General features: G+C 42.4%; 1 protein-coding gene across 1 annotated transcript; it reads left to right on the top strand.

Annotated features, from left to right (window-relative positions):
• Positions 1–5,001: 5,001 nt before the first annotated feature.
• Positions 5,002–18,418, top strand: LOC114451443 (heparan sulfate glucosamine 3-O-sulfotransferase 6-like). The gene is made up of 2 exons (XM_028430041.1): positions 5,002–5,775; positions 17,006–18,418. Exons 1-2 carry the CDS (start codon positions 5,315–5,317, stop codon positions 17,622–17,624), a joined length of 1,080 nt encoding a protein of 359 aa, XP_028285842.1. The 5' UTR covers positions 5,002–5,314; the 3' UTR covers positions 17,625–18,418.
• The last annotated feature ends 782 nt before the right edge of the window (positions 18,419–19,200 follow it).

The following is a 19,200-nucleotide window of genomic DNA, read 5'->3' as shown; positions in this document are numbered from 1 at the left end:
TTCAGTGGATCGGCTTCAGGAGCATAGAGGTATAATTCTGTGGTTAAGCTGCTGAAGATCTTGTAGTTTTTGAAGTTTTTCTTGAGGCCCATTCAGCTCCAGTCAATTGATTCTGCAGCTTAAAAAGTCAAATAATCAACTACAAGATTGTAAGTCATGTCGATTATAACTCAGGCATCACACAAAGTGCATGTGGAAGGCCAATCAGTCATTTTTATTTCATCCCTGGGTTCTGCCTATCACATGTGTGGTGTCTCTATATTTACAGTCATGTCCTGCTTATATATCATCTTCCCCTGTGGAATTTCATAGCAGAGAGAGAAGAAGTGACCAGAATGATTATAAGCTGATTTTTATTGCATGAATGACATCATGACCGTAGATCATGGAATCCTATGGTTTTGGAAATCCTCTATACACGGTGCAGTAAATCCTGCAGTAGCTGTAGCGTGCGATCCAAGATACTTGGCTAAATGTTTGGATTTGATGCAAAGGAAAGTGGAAAGGTCAGCAAAGGGATGGCGGCATGCAAGAACTCCAGATACACCCTGTGACCGGAGTGTTGTGAAGCTCTGAGCGGCACAGTTTGCACGGTGGTCTCATTACTTTGTATTACACCTGTCAGATAACCTATCAGAAAGGCAGATTACTGACTGCTGTGAAGTTCGGCTCAGTTGACATCACTTATCTTCATTCCTGTGTTTAGTCCTTGACTGCAGTTGTTTTAGTCTGTTATTGTTTTTTGGCTGTCTAAGTAAAAGCTCAGGACGGTGGTTCGAAACCAAGTGGTCCCAAGGGATTGAATTAAGGAGGCTTCTGTTAGTAATGTAAAGATTATATTAATCTTTAGGAGAAAACAGCCATTATATTTTTTTTCCAAAGGTCAAACTTCAAGAGTGTGAGTGTGCCAAATACATTTTGTGAATGACACCTCATGCGAGTGGGACTTTTTCCTGCCACTTCTTCTACTAACATAAATGTCAGATGTCAAACGATAAGCCGATTTCTCTGCGTTGTTTGGTCTGACTCTTCGCTGCATGACACACCTGAAGCCTTATCTCATCACGTGTTGTTACACTGGAGGATTGTGGACAGGCCGTGAGCGTGCGATCGGTGCTGTCAGCACAGCTCAGCAGATCGTTATGGATCCCCTCCCTCCCCAATCCTATTACACAGAGAGCAGATTTATAATGACTGAATGAAAGTCAAAATATTTGTCTTAGTGTAAAACCAGATTGTTTCCACTGAGCAGGAACCATCTGAAGTTCATTTGGACCCCTTACATTTTTTTCTCTCATATGGAGTGTTTTTTTTTGCAGTTTATACAATAAGAAAAAAAGACATCACAACAAGAAGAACTACTAAGTGAAATGTTTTATTTGATAATAACAGACAGGCCAGCTGGCTGTGTGTGATTGTTTCTCTGATTTTTTTTTCTTCTCTAATGACTCAGCTTCAAACTGGTAAACTGTTTTTTTTTATTATTATTATTCCCTCTGATTTCCCCATGTCACACAGACAGGGCAACAATCATGTGCAGGCATGCCTGCCTCTTTCCGTGCCTTCAATCCTCCTCTGCTGAAAGCATTTTTCAAGCAACAAACTCATAGCCACACCCATGTGATAATGTACAGTGCTGCTGTGCCCTATACTTACCCAGCTCACCGCAGAGAGCTCTGCCCTGCAGTTATGGCTGAGAATATGGCCCTGCCACTGGCTTTCGCACAACACACACACACGCACACACATGCCAAAGACTGTACGGATGTTCCCATTGGTCTGTGTGTCTGATGTGTTTTTGCGTGAAGTTCTACAATTCCTGCTATGTTTCTTAGACTGAATGAGAGTGGCTGTCACTCAAAGAGATTTGCTGTGGCTTTTTTTTTCTTTGCTTGTGTTGTCGATGTTGTAAGACTGCTGGTGCTCACACCGGTTTATTTCTCAGGTGTCTCACAGCACTGAGGGGGAGCCAGACATGAGTGCTGTCATCAAGCCAGTGGTTTAAATTAAGCAAGTATGACCAGTTTTAGCATGTTAGCATGATAGAAATCAAGTTATGTTTTTTGGAATCAATACCTGTATCCTAGCTGAGGACTCACAAATTCATTTCAATCATGAGAGACTCAGCGAACTGAATGAGAAAGATTTATTAAGTACAAAGTTTCGAATGTGCCTTGGCATCCTTAGACCCCGTCGTGAAGACCACATCTGAAAAGGGGGGAAAACGCAAGAGGAGAGGCCACTAGATCAGAAGATCCCCCGGGGTCTAGACCTGGTAGTGGTGGAGAGCTGGAGGGAGGGAGATAGGCCTTAACTGGCATGGATCTGGTGGTGCTTGGGGTGGAGGAGGGTTGCTGGGTTCGATCAGAAGAAAGGAGATGGATACTTTTAAATTTCGAGCTAAGCTGTGATTGGACAGGAGAGGGATGGAAAGCGACAGCTCATTGGTGAGGGAGGTGCTTTCTATTAAGCACCTGACTAAGAGAGCGGAAGAGAGGGGGAGCAGAGGAGTGAGGGATAGAGGGAGAAAGATTAGGAAGCGGATAGGGATAAATGGTGAATGATGGGAAACAGTCTTCTTGATTGAACTTATGCTAAGAGCTACATTACAATGAACACTTTTTTAATGAAAACCACTCACGCGGCCGCCATTTTCTACTGCCATCACACAGGTCTATGTCCCTATGAACATTTAGTGTTGCCACCAGAGAAATATGCACCTGTGTTGAAGTCTCTGAACTTTAAAAGTTGAAACACTGTAATTTAACTCATCCTGTAATCCTTACTCTCCTTTAATAATGCTTTGTGGGGGGAGTTTTGGTGACACATTTCTTTGTTTGTGTGTGTGTGTTTGTCCCACGCTCAGAGCGATACACATTCCAACCAGGTGACTTAACAGGTCTTTTGAAGAGCAGCTCTTCAGAAGCTTGTCGCATGTATTGTATCTTCAGTGAAGCAGTACAATGCAGGTACAATGCTGCGTAATCTCCTGGGGGACAATGACTACAACGCCCTTCTGGATAGCCTGAGAAGCCTGGTGTAGTCACATTGACCTGAGACAAAAGGCCAACGTGAATAAATAAAAAGTTTAAACAAAAGATTGTTTCTCCTAAAAATGTATAAGAATTATGATTTATTATACAGCAATAAGGTGGGTCTGTAACAGTAAACAATCCTCAGGAAGTGAGGGAACTCACACCGAACAGATCCGGCCTTTGAAGCAGGCCGCCGCAGGTCAAGCAGGGACTTGGTACAGCTGTATGCCTTCCCACAGTCACAGACCTTACAGAGGTGGGTAGGAATTCAGCACAGAGGATGTCAGTCACAGACACAGGTGTGTGTGTGTGTGAAAGAAAGTGTGAATACCTTTGTTCAGGTGTCCTCCTGTAAACTGTCAACACACAGGATTCCCCAACAGAGGACTGTCATTTAGGATTAAACAGAACCTGTGCATGGGGCTCATATTATCCCAGAGCTTCAGTTTTTAGGGTATTGGTGTGGTCCAATCCAAATGTGATGATTAAAACCATTATATTTGGGGACAACAGTGGCGCAGTGGTATAGCAGGGTTTTCTAGTAACCGGAAGGTTGGTGGTTCGATCCCAACTCCTCCCTAGTCACTGCGCCCTGCTAGTCATTGTATGACACTGGCAGCAGCCCTCTGGGATTAATACAGTATCTAAAATAAAAAATAAAAATAACAATGCATCCTATCTGTTGATATGATACCTCTCTGTATGGCTCACATTAAACAACACAAGCCTGCATTATTGATCGTATTGACAACAGAGTGGCACGTCTCCGATTGTTTTTCAACATCACAGCTGATCAATATGGAGGAGTGCTGGAACAGTACAGAAGGGTAAATGATGTCTTCTCTGTTTAGAGACTCAGGGAAATTGACATAGTGCCAGGTTGGAGGAGGCCTGAGTCGATAGATATTGTCATCCACTTCAAATTTATCATGTGTGTGGACGGGCTGCCGTACAGCACCTGACTTGTATTTCAACATATAAGGGGGAATGTGCCGATATTTTGTGATTAATGGGATGACACGTAATGTCAAAAACTATTTTAGGAAAATGGGTTAAGTATCCAGGAGCATCCATTTCAGAGCAGTGTGATGATCCGCTGGATAAATCATCTATAGCACTGTGAAGAGGATCAATGTCACAGCATTATTTTCATTTTCTATTTTATTTTTATGCAAATAACATCACATTTTCGGAATGAACAGGAAATTGTTCCACAGTGTTGAAGCCACTGCAGCTGTTGTTCACAAAGAGCAAAGGATCCAGAAACTGTATCTGTCTGTGTCACTGCATGTCCTCGGGCTTTCTTTCTTTTTTTTTCTTCTTTTTTTTGGTTGCAGCAGTTCACACATGACTTCTGCATATTTAACTTAATTTTAGTCTCAGTATTTAAACAAAATAACTTTTACTGCAAAAGGGAAAGTCTATAAACATTCAAACTGATGGTGGTCTTACTGCACATGCAGGGCCTACACACACACACACTGGTGCCACCTGTTTTTCCCAGTTGGCCTGTAGTGACAGGGTTAAAAGTCTGTGTCATGGCTGGCACCATAAGGGTGTGTGGTCAGGCTGGCCAGCAGACAGCAGGTGGCCCCAGGTCTGACCGAGAAGTTACCTGAAGCTCAGTCCAGGTTTCCAAACGGTGATTTAAATCGGAAATGAAGGGAAATTGTTTTCCAGGTCCACAATCACAAACTAATATCCCCTCTTCATCATTCCCCTCCTCGTCCAGCGCATTAAATACAATTAGACTAACTACCATATTTCTGTAAAATTGCTTTCAAAATAATGTGATATGAAAGTTACTTGGAGAGCGTGCGTTGCGCCTTTTAATTAATTTCGCTGCTATTTTAGAGTGGCACGAGCAGAGGATGGAAGGGGCGTGTTTTTGCTAAACAGGGCGTGGATTTGGCGGTCACACGGGAAGGGGGTGTGTGGAGGGTTTTCTATAGAGCGCTGCCAGAGAACCACAGGAGCGCACAGAAAGGCACGGAGCGCTGCGCCACGGAAATTCACAGTCTGGACCGGGACTTGAATTATTTAAGAAATGTTGCTTTTCACGCTTTGAATTCCGAGACAGACAAAGTGCCAGTGAGCTGCGGATTTAAGAGCAACATATGGAGCGTCATGACGCGCGGTGGGCACGATTTGCGCCACTTGCTGTTGTGGCACGGTGCTTTTTTTAAAAGTGTTCTCAGTTTGAGTAGCTTTTAAAGCGAGCAGTATGAAGTCACTTGACATGGCACGTTCCCTGCGTTGTGTCCTGAGGATTGCGACCCATGGGATGTAGTAAATGGAGAGCTGCGTTTAACTTTGGACACCTGAAGGTGCAGTCCAAGCTCTCCGTCTTCTTTACCATGATCATTCTCTTCACTTACCTCTTTTACTGCCTCAACGGATACTGTGACTCCCTCCCCCGGCCTGTATATGACCAACGAAATAATCTCCAAAACAAAATGACCTTAAATGACGGACAGAGTTTGGAACAGCTCGGCGCGTTTAACGCGTCCCCAGTCTCGTTTGTCCGGGAGCTGTCGCACGGTGATGCATCATCCAATAATATTTCCATAGCTAATAATTTCGGGAGCAAAAAGTTCCCCCAGGCCATCATAATCGGGGTGAAAAAGGGTGGCACTAGGGCTCTGCTGGAGTTCCTGCGCATCCACCCGGACGTAAGAGCCGTGGGCGCTGAACCGCACTTCTTTGACCGCTTCTACGACAAGGGTCTGGAATGGTACAGGTAAAGCTCTTTCCTTCTTTGACCAATTAAATACAAACTCCATTTTTGGTTTCGTTTTGGTTAGAATTTGTATGTGCGCACTGGAATAACAGAAACACTTAAATGTAGAGTTTAGGTGAGAGGCCTCCTGTGTTTTCGCAGATTACTATTAGATGTTGGTGAACATTGAATCCTTAACAGAACATGCAGGGGAATCAAAACCCCAAAAGGGCCCACATATAATCTGGACTGGTTTGGTTTTCTTGTAAATTTGCCATGTAAACTTTCTGGATGCATGTGGCAAGCTTGTTCTTCTCTCCTCTCCTCTCCTCTCCTCTCCTCTCCTCTCCTCTCCTCATTAATATCCCTCAGCACCAATAAGATGCTCTGCTGATAGCTTCCAAGGATGGCAGCGTATTCAGTCCCCTGCCAATAAATTGCTGTTTATTGAGCTGACACGCTGCTTCCTTAAGTGTCCGTGCTGCTCCCCTGAGAGCCTTTCTCATGAGGAGCCCTTGATCACACAGAGGGAGGATGGGTTGTTGTGGATAGTGGTGCTACAGTGTATAGGCTACAGTCAATTCTAGAGATACATTACAACACCCATAATGTTCATTAAATATCTATATTTTGGTCTTGGGACAGAGGAAGAATATATAGCTCTGAAGTTGGATCTGATAGAGAGGTGTGTTAGAAAAATGTCCAGTAAGAGAAGAACACAGATGGAGAGATCAATAGCTTATAACCGGGTAACGATCAGATCACTGCAAGGCTCAGGTGGAACAGTGACAACAAAGTGTGTGCACAAGTGTTAGTTTGCTGTCTTAGCATAGGTTTAAAGAGGAGGAGGAAAATGCTAATCCTGATTTGTGATATCTTCACATTGATTGTCATTAATCTATAAACTTTAAGATGATCAAATTGATACTTTATAGGGACATGCTACCAATTTTATAGGTTTACCCCCCCCCCCCAAAAAAAAACAAAAAAAACAAAGCATTACTATCTGTCCTCTTTTCTTTGTCACATACTGACTCGAATGTCTGTTGGTAACTTCTGAGTGGAATGAATGAGTCTCCATTCAAGCACGTTGCTCATCTGTGTTGAGTTTAAGAGACTAAAGGCAGAACTATATGTATCACGTCGTAATCACTGGCTTCTTTCTTTACCCGGATGTCTTCTTAGACAACACAGAAAAAAACAAAAATGCAACATAAAAGCAAATGATTTAGTCCCCTCTATTAATATTCTTGTCTGAGAAAAAATGTGTAAAAATGTTTTAGTAAGCCTGAAAATACTAATATAAGTCATTATAAAGACTAGTGTCATCAGAGTTATCTGAGTTTGGAGTTAAAGATCACAGACTGCAGGTGGAGTCTATTGCACTGTTTATCTTGCTGATGAGGCAGCAGCGGTGGCTGGGATTAAAGGTGAGGCGGCCGCTAACCTTTCTCTGTTTATTTGACTGCTTTTTACTGATAGGAGCCTGACCTTACTTTGTAGTCTTGACGTAAAACTCTCCACGTTTTTTTTTACTCCTCTCTTTTAAAAACATAATGAAACGCGTGTTTTTGCTCCATACTAATCCCGCTGACAGCTCATGTCAACACTGTGTGAATTGGACCGGTGTAATGACAGGTCAGACATTAACATGGACAGCTCAGGGACATACGCTACGAAGGCCCTGAGATGGATTAGGCCCCCAGGTTTCAGTTAAACAAGGCCTTATGTGGCATTAGTCAACACCGCCCCCTCACTGATCCACAATGAGAGCATACACACCTTAAGTGTCATAGTATAGACACTTATCGTGTCTAGGGGCTGTGGCGTGCACTATAAAGAAGTTTCTATGCATATATTCATATGAATATGCGTATTCTTCCTCCTCTTTCTGCGTCCATTCTCCCAAATATAATGTATTCATTTAGTGTAATTACACATTAAATACTCAGTGATTCACATATATCAATTTGAAACACAAGTGTAGTATGTGAAGCCAACAAAATCATCTGAAAACCAAGGCTGGAAAACATCCCTTAAACATTTATTCTTTGACAGAACTCTTCATTTCAAAGTCTGTGTCTTTGAGGGGGAGAGAGACAGAGAGAGAGAGCCTTGGACCCTGCCTTCATTTAGTAACCAAGTAAAACACATGGACATCCTTAAAGGAAGCATTTGGCAAATTGTTTGAGAAAAAATGCTTATATGTGGAAAAGCCTTGGCTTTGCCATCCTTTGGAAATGATTCTGTGGTTTTGTGGTGTAGAATGAGGATTAGACAGCCATGGTGTGCAAGTGTGTGTTTGTGTGAGTGTGTGTGTGTGTGTGTGTGTGAGCTCATAGTCATTCAGCTCTACCTGAAGTCCATTCGCCCTCTTCTTCTTCTCAAGCAACTCCTCTGCTTTTTTTCTTGCCACAATAAATATCCCGCAGATATAAATGTCGTTTCCCCGTATCGATCACCTAAAATAGGTTCTTTCTATTGATTTTCTTCTCTCCACCTTTATCACGCTGTTGCAGCAGAAATGAATTAACTTCTGAATATTCAATCTTGCTGACAAGAAGCTGTTACTGCCACCCACCGCTGACATTTATACCCTACAGTCAGAGTGTGGCTGGAGTGGATTTATTGGCTTGTTCGGGTCACTCAAACAGTGTAATGTGGATTGCTCCTGTTCAAGCCACTCCGTCTTTATGTCTCCTCAGTGTTTTTTCTTTCCTTGTAGAGGCCCTTATTTTTCTCATCATCATCTTACTGTGTGTATATTTCGATCCAGATACACAACCTAGACAGGAATGTCCAGGTTTTATTTCCTGTTAGACTTGTCTACCAATCACAGGGGATTCTCCGGGTGAATTCCTCTCTGCTCAACATTCTTGGAAGCTGCAGAGAGTGTTTTTCAGACTAACAAAGGTTTTTTGGTGGTGGTGGTGGCTTTCAGTGATGAATCTGAAAGACTATTAAATGCATAGATCTTGCAGGAAGAAAGAGGGCTTTGTGCAGAAGACAGGGTTCGGTGCTTTGGGAGTATCTGAAGCCAGATCAGTGTAAGAAGAAGCAGCCATGAACACAAGCAACTCTACACAACATGTTCTGCTAGAATCAGTCGGATTGAATACATCATGTAGATTAAGGTGGACAAACTATAATCAAACATGTCTTGATCAGTTGTTATTTGAATAGGTTTTAAATATGAAGGCCCAGTGCCACTCAGCCATCAGTTTTTTGTTTGTCTTTTTGACAGCTCATCACCGCTCGACTTTTCCTCTCCCAGCATGTTGTGTCTCATCCAGTCTGAAGTAATAGAATCAAATGACTGCTGAGAGATGAACAATGAAGGGATCAGTGGGGGAAAACATGAAACTCAGCACATTTCAATCAGAAAGAGAAAGTTCGTTGTGTTCCTCTCTCCCATTGGCTGTAAAATCCCGACTGTCAGAGTGAAAACGCTAAAACTTTCCTTTCCCCACAATATCTGCTTCTTCAGACAGAATTGATAGAGAGATCTGCAAGACCAGGATGACTGATTAGCTGCCGTGTCGAATGCACGACATCATAATAATCCTATTTTTATTTCTTGTAGTCACATCAAATTTCATGTTATTTCCAGCCAGACTGTGGATTTGTTCTTCTTCCTTTGCACAAGCTGTTAGCCTTTGATCAGTGTGCTTCAAGTATATATATAAAATATGTAAACAAACTGCTGTGGCATTTAATATTTCACATATATGTCAGAAATTGTTCTTCATACTGTATTTTTTTAAGTTAAATCCACAAACTTGCACCCAGTTCACCCTTCCTGTTCAGTTTAGAGAGGCAGGTAATTATTCACAGTGTTTGTGTACTTGTGTGGCCATGCCCCCCTCACTGGTGTCCATCTCTGTTTAATGTCTGACTGCCTGACAGGGTGGGAGGTCATGAGAACCTGCAGCCACACTGAGAGTCACACAGAGGAACACACCTTCCTTTGTCAGCTGTAAAACCTTCCTACAAACCTCCTGTTGGTTTGACTTAACCCACTTAGAATAACTGGTTGATTGTTGGTGATGTGTGTGCTGGTTTTGAGAGGAAATTAGGTTAATTATGCCTGAAACTCTGGCACAGAGCGCTGGAGCTGAACTCGAGGACAAGCATAACATCAAACAAGACACGGTGATGGGCGGAAATCTGGAAACCAACAGCAGCTCCTACTTCATGCCCATCCAAATTCTACCATGTCCTGCATGTTTGATGGGTTTCGTGAACGTAGCCAAGGCTTGCAGAGTCCACCCTCTACAGCCTGATAGATGGCACTAATAGCAGACCGCTGAATAGACTGTTTCCAGTTGTAAAAGCCGGGCCTCTGCCAGCAGTGATTTCCGTTTTTTCGGCTTAAGATGCTGGTAACAATGAGCTGAGAAACCACAAGGATGTAGGCTGAAACTGCTCGGAAGTGGCCTTTTCAGGATCGGACAGTATCGAGTGCTCTTATTGGTTGGGATCCGGGGAGTTGCCAGACGAGCCAAAGTCCATATTGAGTCAATTACAAGTGTTGCGGAGGTGTGTGTTTATGTTTAAGAGCTGTTTAATTAGTGGAAGCATGTCAGATAGGAGGCTAAACATTACATGTTGTCACTGGTTTAATCTTTAACCAGGCTGACGCTATCTATCTATCTATCTATCTATCTATCTATCTATCTATCTATCTATCTATCTATCTATCTATCTATCTATCTATCTATCTATCTATCCGTTCCCAACTCCTCACATCATCTTACCACCCGCCTAATTATGTAACCATTACTTGGATCTTATGACATCACTGGGGTCAGGATGCCACTGACAGGAAGCACCCTTTTGTAATCTGTAGCCTCGTCACCCAGCCTATCTATCTGTCTGTCTGCCTCTCCCTCCCTCCATCCTGTGTTCAGGAGATTTGATGAAGGCAGGGCGGGGCCCCGGAGGCCCCTGGTCGCTCACAGATAAAGCCACACAAGTAGGCCACTGTGGGGCCAACAGGAACACAACTGCAGATTTTCCCATTTGATAAGTCCAAAAGGGTGGGAGCAATCAGTGACACACACACACACTGGTACTACACTTATACTTGTGAGGGTTTCAGTTTCAACATGCTCTCACACATAAACAGCAGAATAGGTCAAGTATAAAATAAAGAATATGGTTCGACCTGTTTAGTGAGGTAAACTTCTCTCGTCTGCGAAAGCTTCCCTACCATTATATTACCTAACATGGTGATAAGTACCACCCTGGGTAGTGGGTACTTATTCACATTACCATCGGAGATGAACACAAGCTGTTTAAATAAGCTCACAAATCAACCACTATGGTCAGTTTAGTGGTGATGCTTCAAAAGGAAAGCTTAGCTGGCTGAACTGGATAGGAACATTTCCCAAAATATCAAATGTGACATGAGTAATTAAGTACAATACAGTCAGGCTTCAGTGTTGCTGGTGTCAAACCAACGGCTTTGTTGAAATTCACACAAGCATTCACACAGAAATACACTTCCTCTGTCATTAGGGCTGTCTTGGTTTCTCAGAGGAATCTCTGACTGACCACTTCTCACTCACTCACCGCTCTCAGGCCTTGAGATGTGTCTATTAGCTGCTACGCCTCTGTTTTTCCCCTCAGCTAGACGCATTTTTCAGCTCTTTCCTTACCGACCTACCCCAGTGATGCAAACCTCCTCGGCTGAAATACCCGTCACCACCCTGTTGTGTCGGCCAGACAGCAACCTTTAGAGTGGGTAATAGTCTGCCACACACATGTTTTGTGTGTGTGTGTGTGTGTGTGTGCACAGGGTTTGGAGAGATAATGTGGAGGAGGTCTTGATTCTTTCCTCACATAGAGCTAAACAAAAAAATGTGGATCAGGAGATGTTTCTGTGTCATTATTAATTAATCATTACACCCAGAAATGTTTAGATATTACACATCCCATTGGGGAGTACTAACAAAAAACATATGAATGTCAATAACGTTATTACATTCATAAATACATCATAAGGACTTTTTTTTCTTTGACCATAAAAATGAGTAGCAGCCTTATTGTTTTCTCTGAGGGATTTAATTATTATGGACTTTGCAAGATGTTGACTCTTGTCATTCCTAAAACCTTTTTTTAAAAAAGTTTTTGTTACATGTTCCATCCCATCCATCCAGCTGGGAAACACTAACAGAAATGCCATAGAAATGTCAATAAATAAATACATGTAGGCCGTTATTATGGCTTCTTCTTTTACTGTATTTTTTTTTATTAAATTGCATTCTCTGTGGTATTTAAGTGGCCTTTAACAGTCTTACAGTGAATTCCATGCAGACTGCTGAAACCCTTTCAAAGCTGGTACTTTTTCTCATTCTTAAATCTCAGATCTGTCTCTTAAACTGCACTTAGATACAAAAAAAGAAAACCAGATACAGTTACTTGTAATTAATTGCTTTAGCCCTAAAATCCAACTCTGGCTGTCTGACAACCAGTAATTTGACTACCTGTAAAAAGAAGAAACTGTCTTAAGTTTCTGTGTTTTGGATACATTTAGCATAAGCTAAAAAAAATTGCCAGAAACATCATCCAACTAATGTAATGGCCCAACTCCAACAGACACAAAGAGAAGCACTACTTTACCTCCTCTTTTATTGAGTTGCTTACAGCCCTCACTGACTTCTAATCAGCCCACAGATACTCCTCAGCCCTGTACTTGCCAACAGTAATGACAAACCTCTGCCTCCGCGAAGCAGCCTTAACAGACCTTTGAACACACGCAGGCAAACTGTGTCTGTCTTTATACGTCCCTCTGTAGTGGTTTAGGGATGTCAGTGTGTTTTAAAATTCCTTCACACATGTCAAGTACATTCATAACATTCTCACTAGGAAGGATACTGCAGAGGCCAATAGGACGCTTTGAAGTAGTCGGAGAAAGATCAGGAGTCAGTGGAGAAAGGAGGCGAAGTGAGGCACAGAGACATGGAGGGATAGGGAAAGGAAACTCTGCACATGATGACATGTTGCATTACATGATCCCCCGTGATCCCCCCGGTGGTCTCGCCCTCTGAATCACAACCATCTGCCGCTGACCTTCAGGGTGCAGGAGTCCATTTCCGTGCAGTGTAGGCTGATGGGGATTAAGAGGGTCCCGGGGTCTGGCCTTAGGCCCAGCAGAGCCGGTACGGATCACAGCTTTCAGAGCTCCAAACACCCGGGACCAGAGGGAAACTTCCTAACACAGAAACACTTCCCTCATCTCCGCCGTGTACACACACACATACACACACACAAACTAAGAACTTCATTGCTCCCAGATGTGGATCCATCCTGTGCAGAGCATGTTGAGATGGTTACTGTGTGCGCATGTTTATGTGTGTGTCATAGGAGAAGGAGAGAGTAAGATGGGTTGTGCATAAACAAAGAAAAATGCACAAAGTCTATGCTTCCCTCTGGAAAAGCGATAATAGCTGCTGTGTTTACACTACCTGCAGGTGCCCTTTTGAACCGCTCCTTTAAAGCACAGATACACAGAAACAGAGAGAGAGGTTTTAATGCTGCAAAGACAAAAGAGGAAAGTTCTGTTATTAATTCTGTTTGTTCTGCTAGTCATACTATAGTGTGTACTTTGATCATTATCTTAAATTAATAGCCTATCTATCAATTTGATCCAAAATTTCCTATTATTTTTGTCCTCACCATCATTTTTTAAAAGTTCTTTTTAACTAAACAGTTTTACATGTGACCCAAGCAGCCCTCTTGATTCTTAGGAACTACAACAAAATGTATTAAATCACTGAAATGCCCCTTTAACTGTGGAGGAAAAGCTGTCAGGGCCAATGCAACTTAGCTTTAACAGCTCAGCTTAGCTTTAGCAGCCATGGTAAACTCTGCAGATTTAAGTGTGTCCAAGAGTTGTCTCTTCTGCAGAGACACTTGGTGGAGTTGCCTCTTGGACATGACCATGACCTGGATGAATGAGAGCATCCATAGACATCTGCAGAATTAGGATTAAGTGTCTGCTACCAGCACACCAGAAACAAACATCTTATTAAAACGGCATATGTTTGTTTCTCCAAAGGATCTTTCATTAGATTATGTGCAATATGCAACATACCAGCTATCTCAACACTACCTAACCTAAACCTTGATAAAGCTCTCTCTGTATTGAAGTAAGTGGGTCGGCAAATCCAGATTTTACCAAGCCAGACCGCACCGTCTGGCTCGGTTTTTCAGCTCCATTCTGCAGATTCTGCATTTCATGGAAATTGCATATTTCTGTGGAATAATCACCTTTTATGCTGTAAAAATGTCACATTTCTGGTATTAACTCAGTTTTGGCTAAATGCCTCAACTTGGCTTGTAGAGCAGGGATGGAAAACAGCATTTTGAAATAATCTGCTTTATCTCCTGCTCGTCTCCTGAACACACAACGCTCATTTATGTGTCCTCGTTTTTCTGGTGATAAACAGTAGCCTACGTGTCTGCAGTCCTTTAAACGGGCACTAATAAACCTCAGGCCACCCACACAGACCACAGCTAAATGTGTGCGCGAGAGCGCCTGGACACATTTGTATGCAATGATAAATGCACATCTGCGCACTTACAAACCAAACCGCATTCCTCCTCCATATGCTAATAGAGGTGTGATGAAAACAAACGCCAGGTCGCTAGGCTTCTCTAAATGCTGTTCAGCAGCTATCAAAGAAAAGAGAACAAAGCCAGTGTTTTTATCTTTATGCGAGAGAGGGAGATTAGACGCGTCTGAATAGCGACTCCAGTTTAATGAGAGGATTTCGTGCCTTCTTGAGTTGCTGCTGTTTTCCCTCCTACCATCTGTACTTTAACCTCTCATTCCATAATTTGGCCCACTCTTCTCCTCCTTACTCTCCTTTCGTCCCTCGGTCCTCCATCACTGTGGAGCTTCTGAGATTACGGGCTAGTGGACTTAAATGTAAACATGTTGTCAATAGAAGCCTCTTTAAGCCACGAATGGGACTCCTCAGCTTCCATTAGCCTAACAACTGCGTGAAATTAAACATCCATTTAGTGCAATAGACGCACTCACGAAAAAACACCTAACAGCTGGCACCTCTGCTGACATCCAAACAGAGAAAAACTATTTATCTGCACCACATTCCTACGTGTTGTATACCTTAGGATTAAATATAGATGATACTAATGTAGTTTTTCCACTGCATCTCGGTTTAAAGGCCGCACAGGGAGAAATTCATCCTGAAAGCAGCAGCAGACTTCTGTGACAGAAATATTAAGGGGGCTCAAATGCATCGCAGCCAAAACTATGTTAATTAAAGGATGCAACTCTCCCCTTTACTCTACTGGAAATATGTAATTGCTCACGCATGTTCTTTGGTGGGAGTAAGGACATGTAGGAAACACAGGTAGATTAAGGAGGAGAAATGGATGCACCATAACAACACACACTTACCACAAAATACCTCACAGATTGATTTTTGAGTATCCAAGGGTGGAATTTCCTCTCAAAGGCAGGAGTTGTTAAACTTTCCTGGGATCCAAATGAGACATTTGGACCAGGATCCATAAAAACTATATTGCCACTCACATCATGTGGTGACCAGAAATAATCCTGTGATTGAGGCTCAGAATACTGGCTTCAGAGTAATAGGTTGTAGCTTATGCGTTGGCTTAAAGAGCTCATTGTAATACGTCCCAACACAGAGAGGAGCCATAGAAACAGCATTGTTTTTCTAAACTTTTCTCCCTTTGGTATTTTCTCTTGACTTTGTTTTTTGCCCCAGCACTGTAATAGAACTCAAGGATTTTTTTATGAATACCATAAGTTGTGTATTTGGTGTTACCCTCATAGCTTCATGCCAGGGGACATGCCGGACTTGGAGCCGAGTGTGTGTGTTGGATCAGAGAGAGACAGAAATGGAGTCGGCTCCATCACCACACACCAGAGCCCCATAAGCCCCTTCACTTACAGACCAACCACGAAGACTCCGACCCAACCACCACCACATGCCTGCTGAGCATGGAAGGGGAAGCATGGAAATTAGCTGAGGGATCTTTCACATTTGCAACACTGCCATTCTCCACTGCTTGGATTTCTATAGCACGAACTGGAGTCTGTGATTTAAATCTTCTCTTTAAACTCAATGAGTATTTTTTTTTTGTTGTTTTTACAGGAGAGGAAAGTTGGCAAAAAAATATTGTTCACGACAGAGGTTATTAGATTCCATTTTAGCGTTACGGTAGCATTTGAATGAAATAAACGACACGAGACAAATAGGTTTTCCTTTCCCTCCCCTTTCCCTCGATTTATATACAGTCTGCTCTGGCACGTTATGAAGACTCTCAGTCAAACACAGGCTTTGGTCAGGGGTTTGTTGAACTTTCTGAGGTACTACACTACATCCTCTTAGTCTCTGACTCATCTAAGTAGGAGTGAAGATCAAGAGGAAGAGGGCAGCTAAGAGCCAACGGGTGCCTAGAATACTTCAACCACTGATGATAATAGCAAGCAGACGGCCAAAAGCAATAACCAGGATGGGCGAAAACACATGTAGGATTAGTCAAACGATAATGGCACCCAAAATGGTTGATACATTAAAGAGTTTACAACCCTAGGATTGTTATATATTTATGCTAACAATGTGCGCATAGGCTCCTCATTGACATTTGCAATAAGACCAAGTTCATGTTCAAACAGCACACTAATACCCGGCAACACTGATATAAAGTACAGTACACTCTACCATCTTATGTTAAAAGAATTAGCTTTCAGTGCACACAGGGGCGCAAAACAATGCATGAAATATAGTGACAGTAATCCAATTTTGCTGTCGGACTACAAATACTGGTGGTATGACAATAATGTGGCCATTATTCCAGTCCAGCATGGCTCTCTCTCCCAGCGCAAAAAGAACAGACTGAGAGCAGTTATGAGCTTGTTTAGGAGGAGGCAGCGGATGAGAGGAAATTACTTTTCTGAGGTTAATATAGCCGCATGGTTTTTCCTACAGAAGCTGCTCACAAACTCCCAGTCTGCTCTGACACGGTCACTCCATCAATGCCAGCAGCTAATGTCGTGTTTATCTCCCTCTAATCACAGATTTATCCCTCTAATTACAAAGTCAAATCAAAAAGGCCCCAAGGCAAGTGAGGTGTCATCAAAGGAATATGCTAAGAATATTATGGGAATGTAACATCTTTTATCATGTTTAGCATGTGTGGGTTTATACTCCTGGAATATTTTGTTAATGGCAGCTTCATTATATCTGTGCAGGAACCTGATGCCTCGTACTCTGGAGGGTCAGATCACCATGGAGAAGACTCCGAGTTACTTCATCACTAAAGAAGCCCCTCGCCGCGTCTTCTCCATGAGCCGCCACACCAAGCTCATCGTGGTTGTGCGGGACCCTGTGACCCGGGCTGTTTCTGATTACACACAGACTCTTTCCAAGTCTCCCGGGCTCCCATCCTTCCAGAACCTCGCCTTCCGTAATGCCACCACAGGCCTCATCGACACGTCATGGAGCGCCGTGCGCATCGGCATCTACGCCAAGCATCTCGAGAACTGGCTGCGCTACTTCCCGCTTTCACGCTTCCTCTTTGTTAGCGGCGAACGCCTGGTGACAGACCCTGCAGGCGAGATGGGACGGGTGCAAGACTTTCTCGGGCTCAAACGCGTGGTCACAGATAAGCACTTCTACTTCAACCAGACCAAAGGTTTCCCTTGCCTGAAGAAGCCGGAGGGGAGCAGCAGGCCACGCTGCCTGGGGAAGTCAAAGGGCAGGCCCCATCCCCAGATACCCTCTGAGGTCCTGCTCAGGCTCAGAGACTTCTACAGGCCCTTTAATTTCAAGTTCTATCAAATGACTGGCCACAATTTTGGCTGGGACTGAACGGCTACTCACCAAAGCTCTTATCTGACCAACAACCAAACCCAAACAGATACCATGTGTTATACTGTCACCAAAGTTTCAACTGTGCAGAATATGCCTTTCATTTCCAAAGCTACCACCGCCAACACACACACACAAACACACACCTTCCCCCAAGAGTTAACAACAGCCATGCTACCAAAGTTTGTGAGAGCTTTAATTCTTTAAGCCACGTTTGCAAGCAAAGCTAAACAAGCGTGAGAGAAGAGTCAGTCTAAAGTACACTGTGTATTTACTTAAGCTTTGGACCTGGCACCACAAGTGTCAGGTGTGGGTTTAGCTCTCATTCCTGTAAAAATAAAATAAAAAAAAACTTTCACATAACACCAGAAAAAACAGTCAATGCTACCCAAAGCCAGAGGAGCCAACATTGTTACAGCTACACCAAGTGATGACAAGGAAACGGACAATTATGCACAAGCACAAAAAATGTTACTGTGGAACAAGTTTATTGTTTAGATGTTTCACATCTGCCACCTTTGGATAAATGTACAGTGTATGCAGCATTTTTATTATTATTATTTTATTGCAGACTCTGTCATTTTAGCGAGGATGGGAGAAATGTAAAACATGGTCCAGTATGTGCTTTAAATTTGCTGTAATTTATGTCAACAATGCAAAGCTTGTTTTCTACTTCACTTAACACTCGCTTCCATAAACGGCACGTACATGCAACTGTATATTTCTAAAAGAATAAATATAATTTATAAGGAGACAAGCTAATTTTGAAAATGTTTTTTGTTGTTTTTTTTTTCTGTGAGACTTTTTTGTATTTGAAATTCTGCTGGAAAATTCTGATAAATCTTTTTATTCAACATGTTTCGGGGTCATTTCTGAAAAAGCTGTCAGCATTTATCCTCTTTGTATTTATTCCAAACAGTTCTGCTGCCAGGAATACAACATACAGTACATCTGTTGGGCAGATGATATTTTTCCTGGAAGAGACCAACCAGACACAGAATCATTAGAAAAGAAAATGTAATTAATCACTACTGTGTTTGTGCAAAGAGAAAAGCTGACGTTCATTTATATGAAAATGAGTGTTTATTTAATCTTTATCTATTCATAACATCAAGTCATAATCTCTTTAAAAAATGGAGAATAATCATTTTTAAATGGATAAGGAATATAGACCAGAAGTCACAGTTAGAGCTTCATTTCTAAAGTTTGGCTTCCTTTAGCCATGTCCCTTGGAAAAATCATCTAAGAATAGAAGACAAATCAGATTCCAATGCCACTAATTGCTGCAAGAAATATTTCTATAACACAATTTCCCAAACATTTAATATGCAGTTATACAGATTGCAGTGGGCTTCAACATGCTAACGTACACTTTTTAGGCTTTGGGAATTCACATAATTGTGATACCTCTCTACACATTAATTTAAAACTTAGCTTTAACTTTAACTCTTGCTTTTATGTAGGGCTGAGCTATAGTGTCATTTTGAACATGGTGGAACTGATCTAAGAAGGAAGCAAAGGCTGCTGTAGAGTGCAGGGACTCCTTGAACTATGATGGAGGGGTCAGATGACTGCA

The sequence above is a fragment of the Parambassis ranga genome, chromosome 19 (genome assembly GCF_900634625.1).
Source record: "Parambassis ranga chromosome 19, fParRan2.1, whole genome shotgun sequence".
Lineage (NCBI taxonomy): Eukaryota > Metazoa > Chordata > Actinopteri > Ambassidae > Parambassis > Parambassis ranga.
Note: the sequence above shows the minus strand (reverse complement) of the source record. Positions and strands in the feature narration are given on the sequence as shown.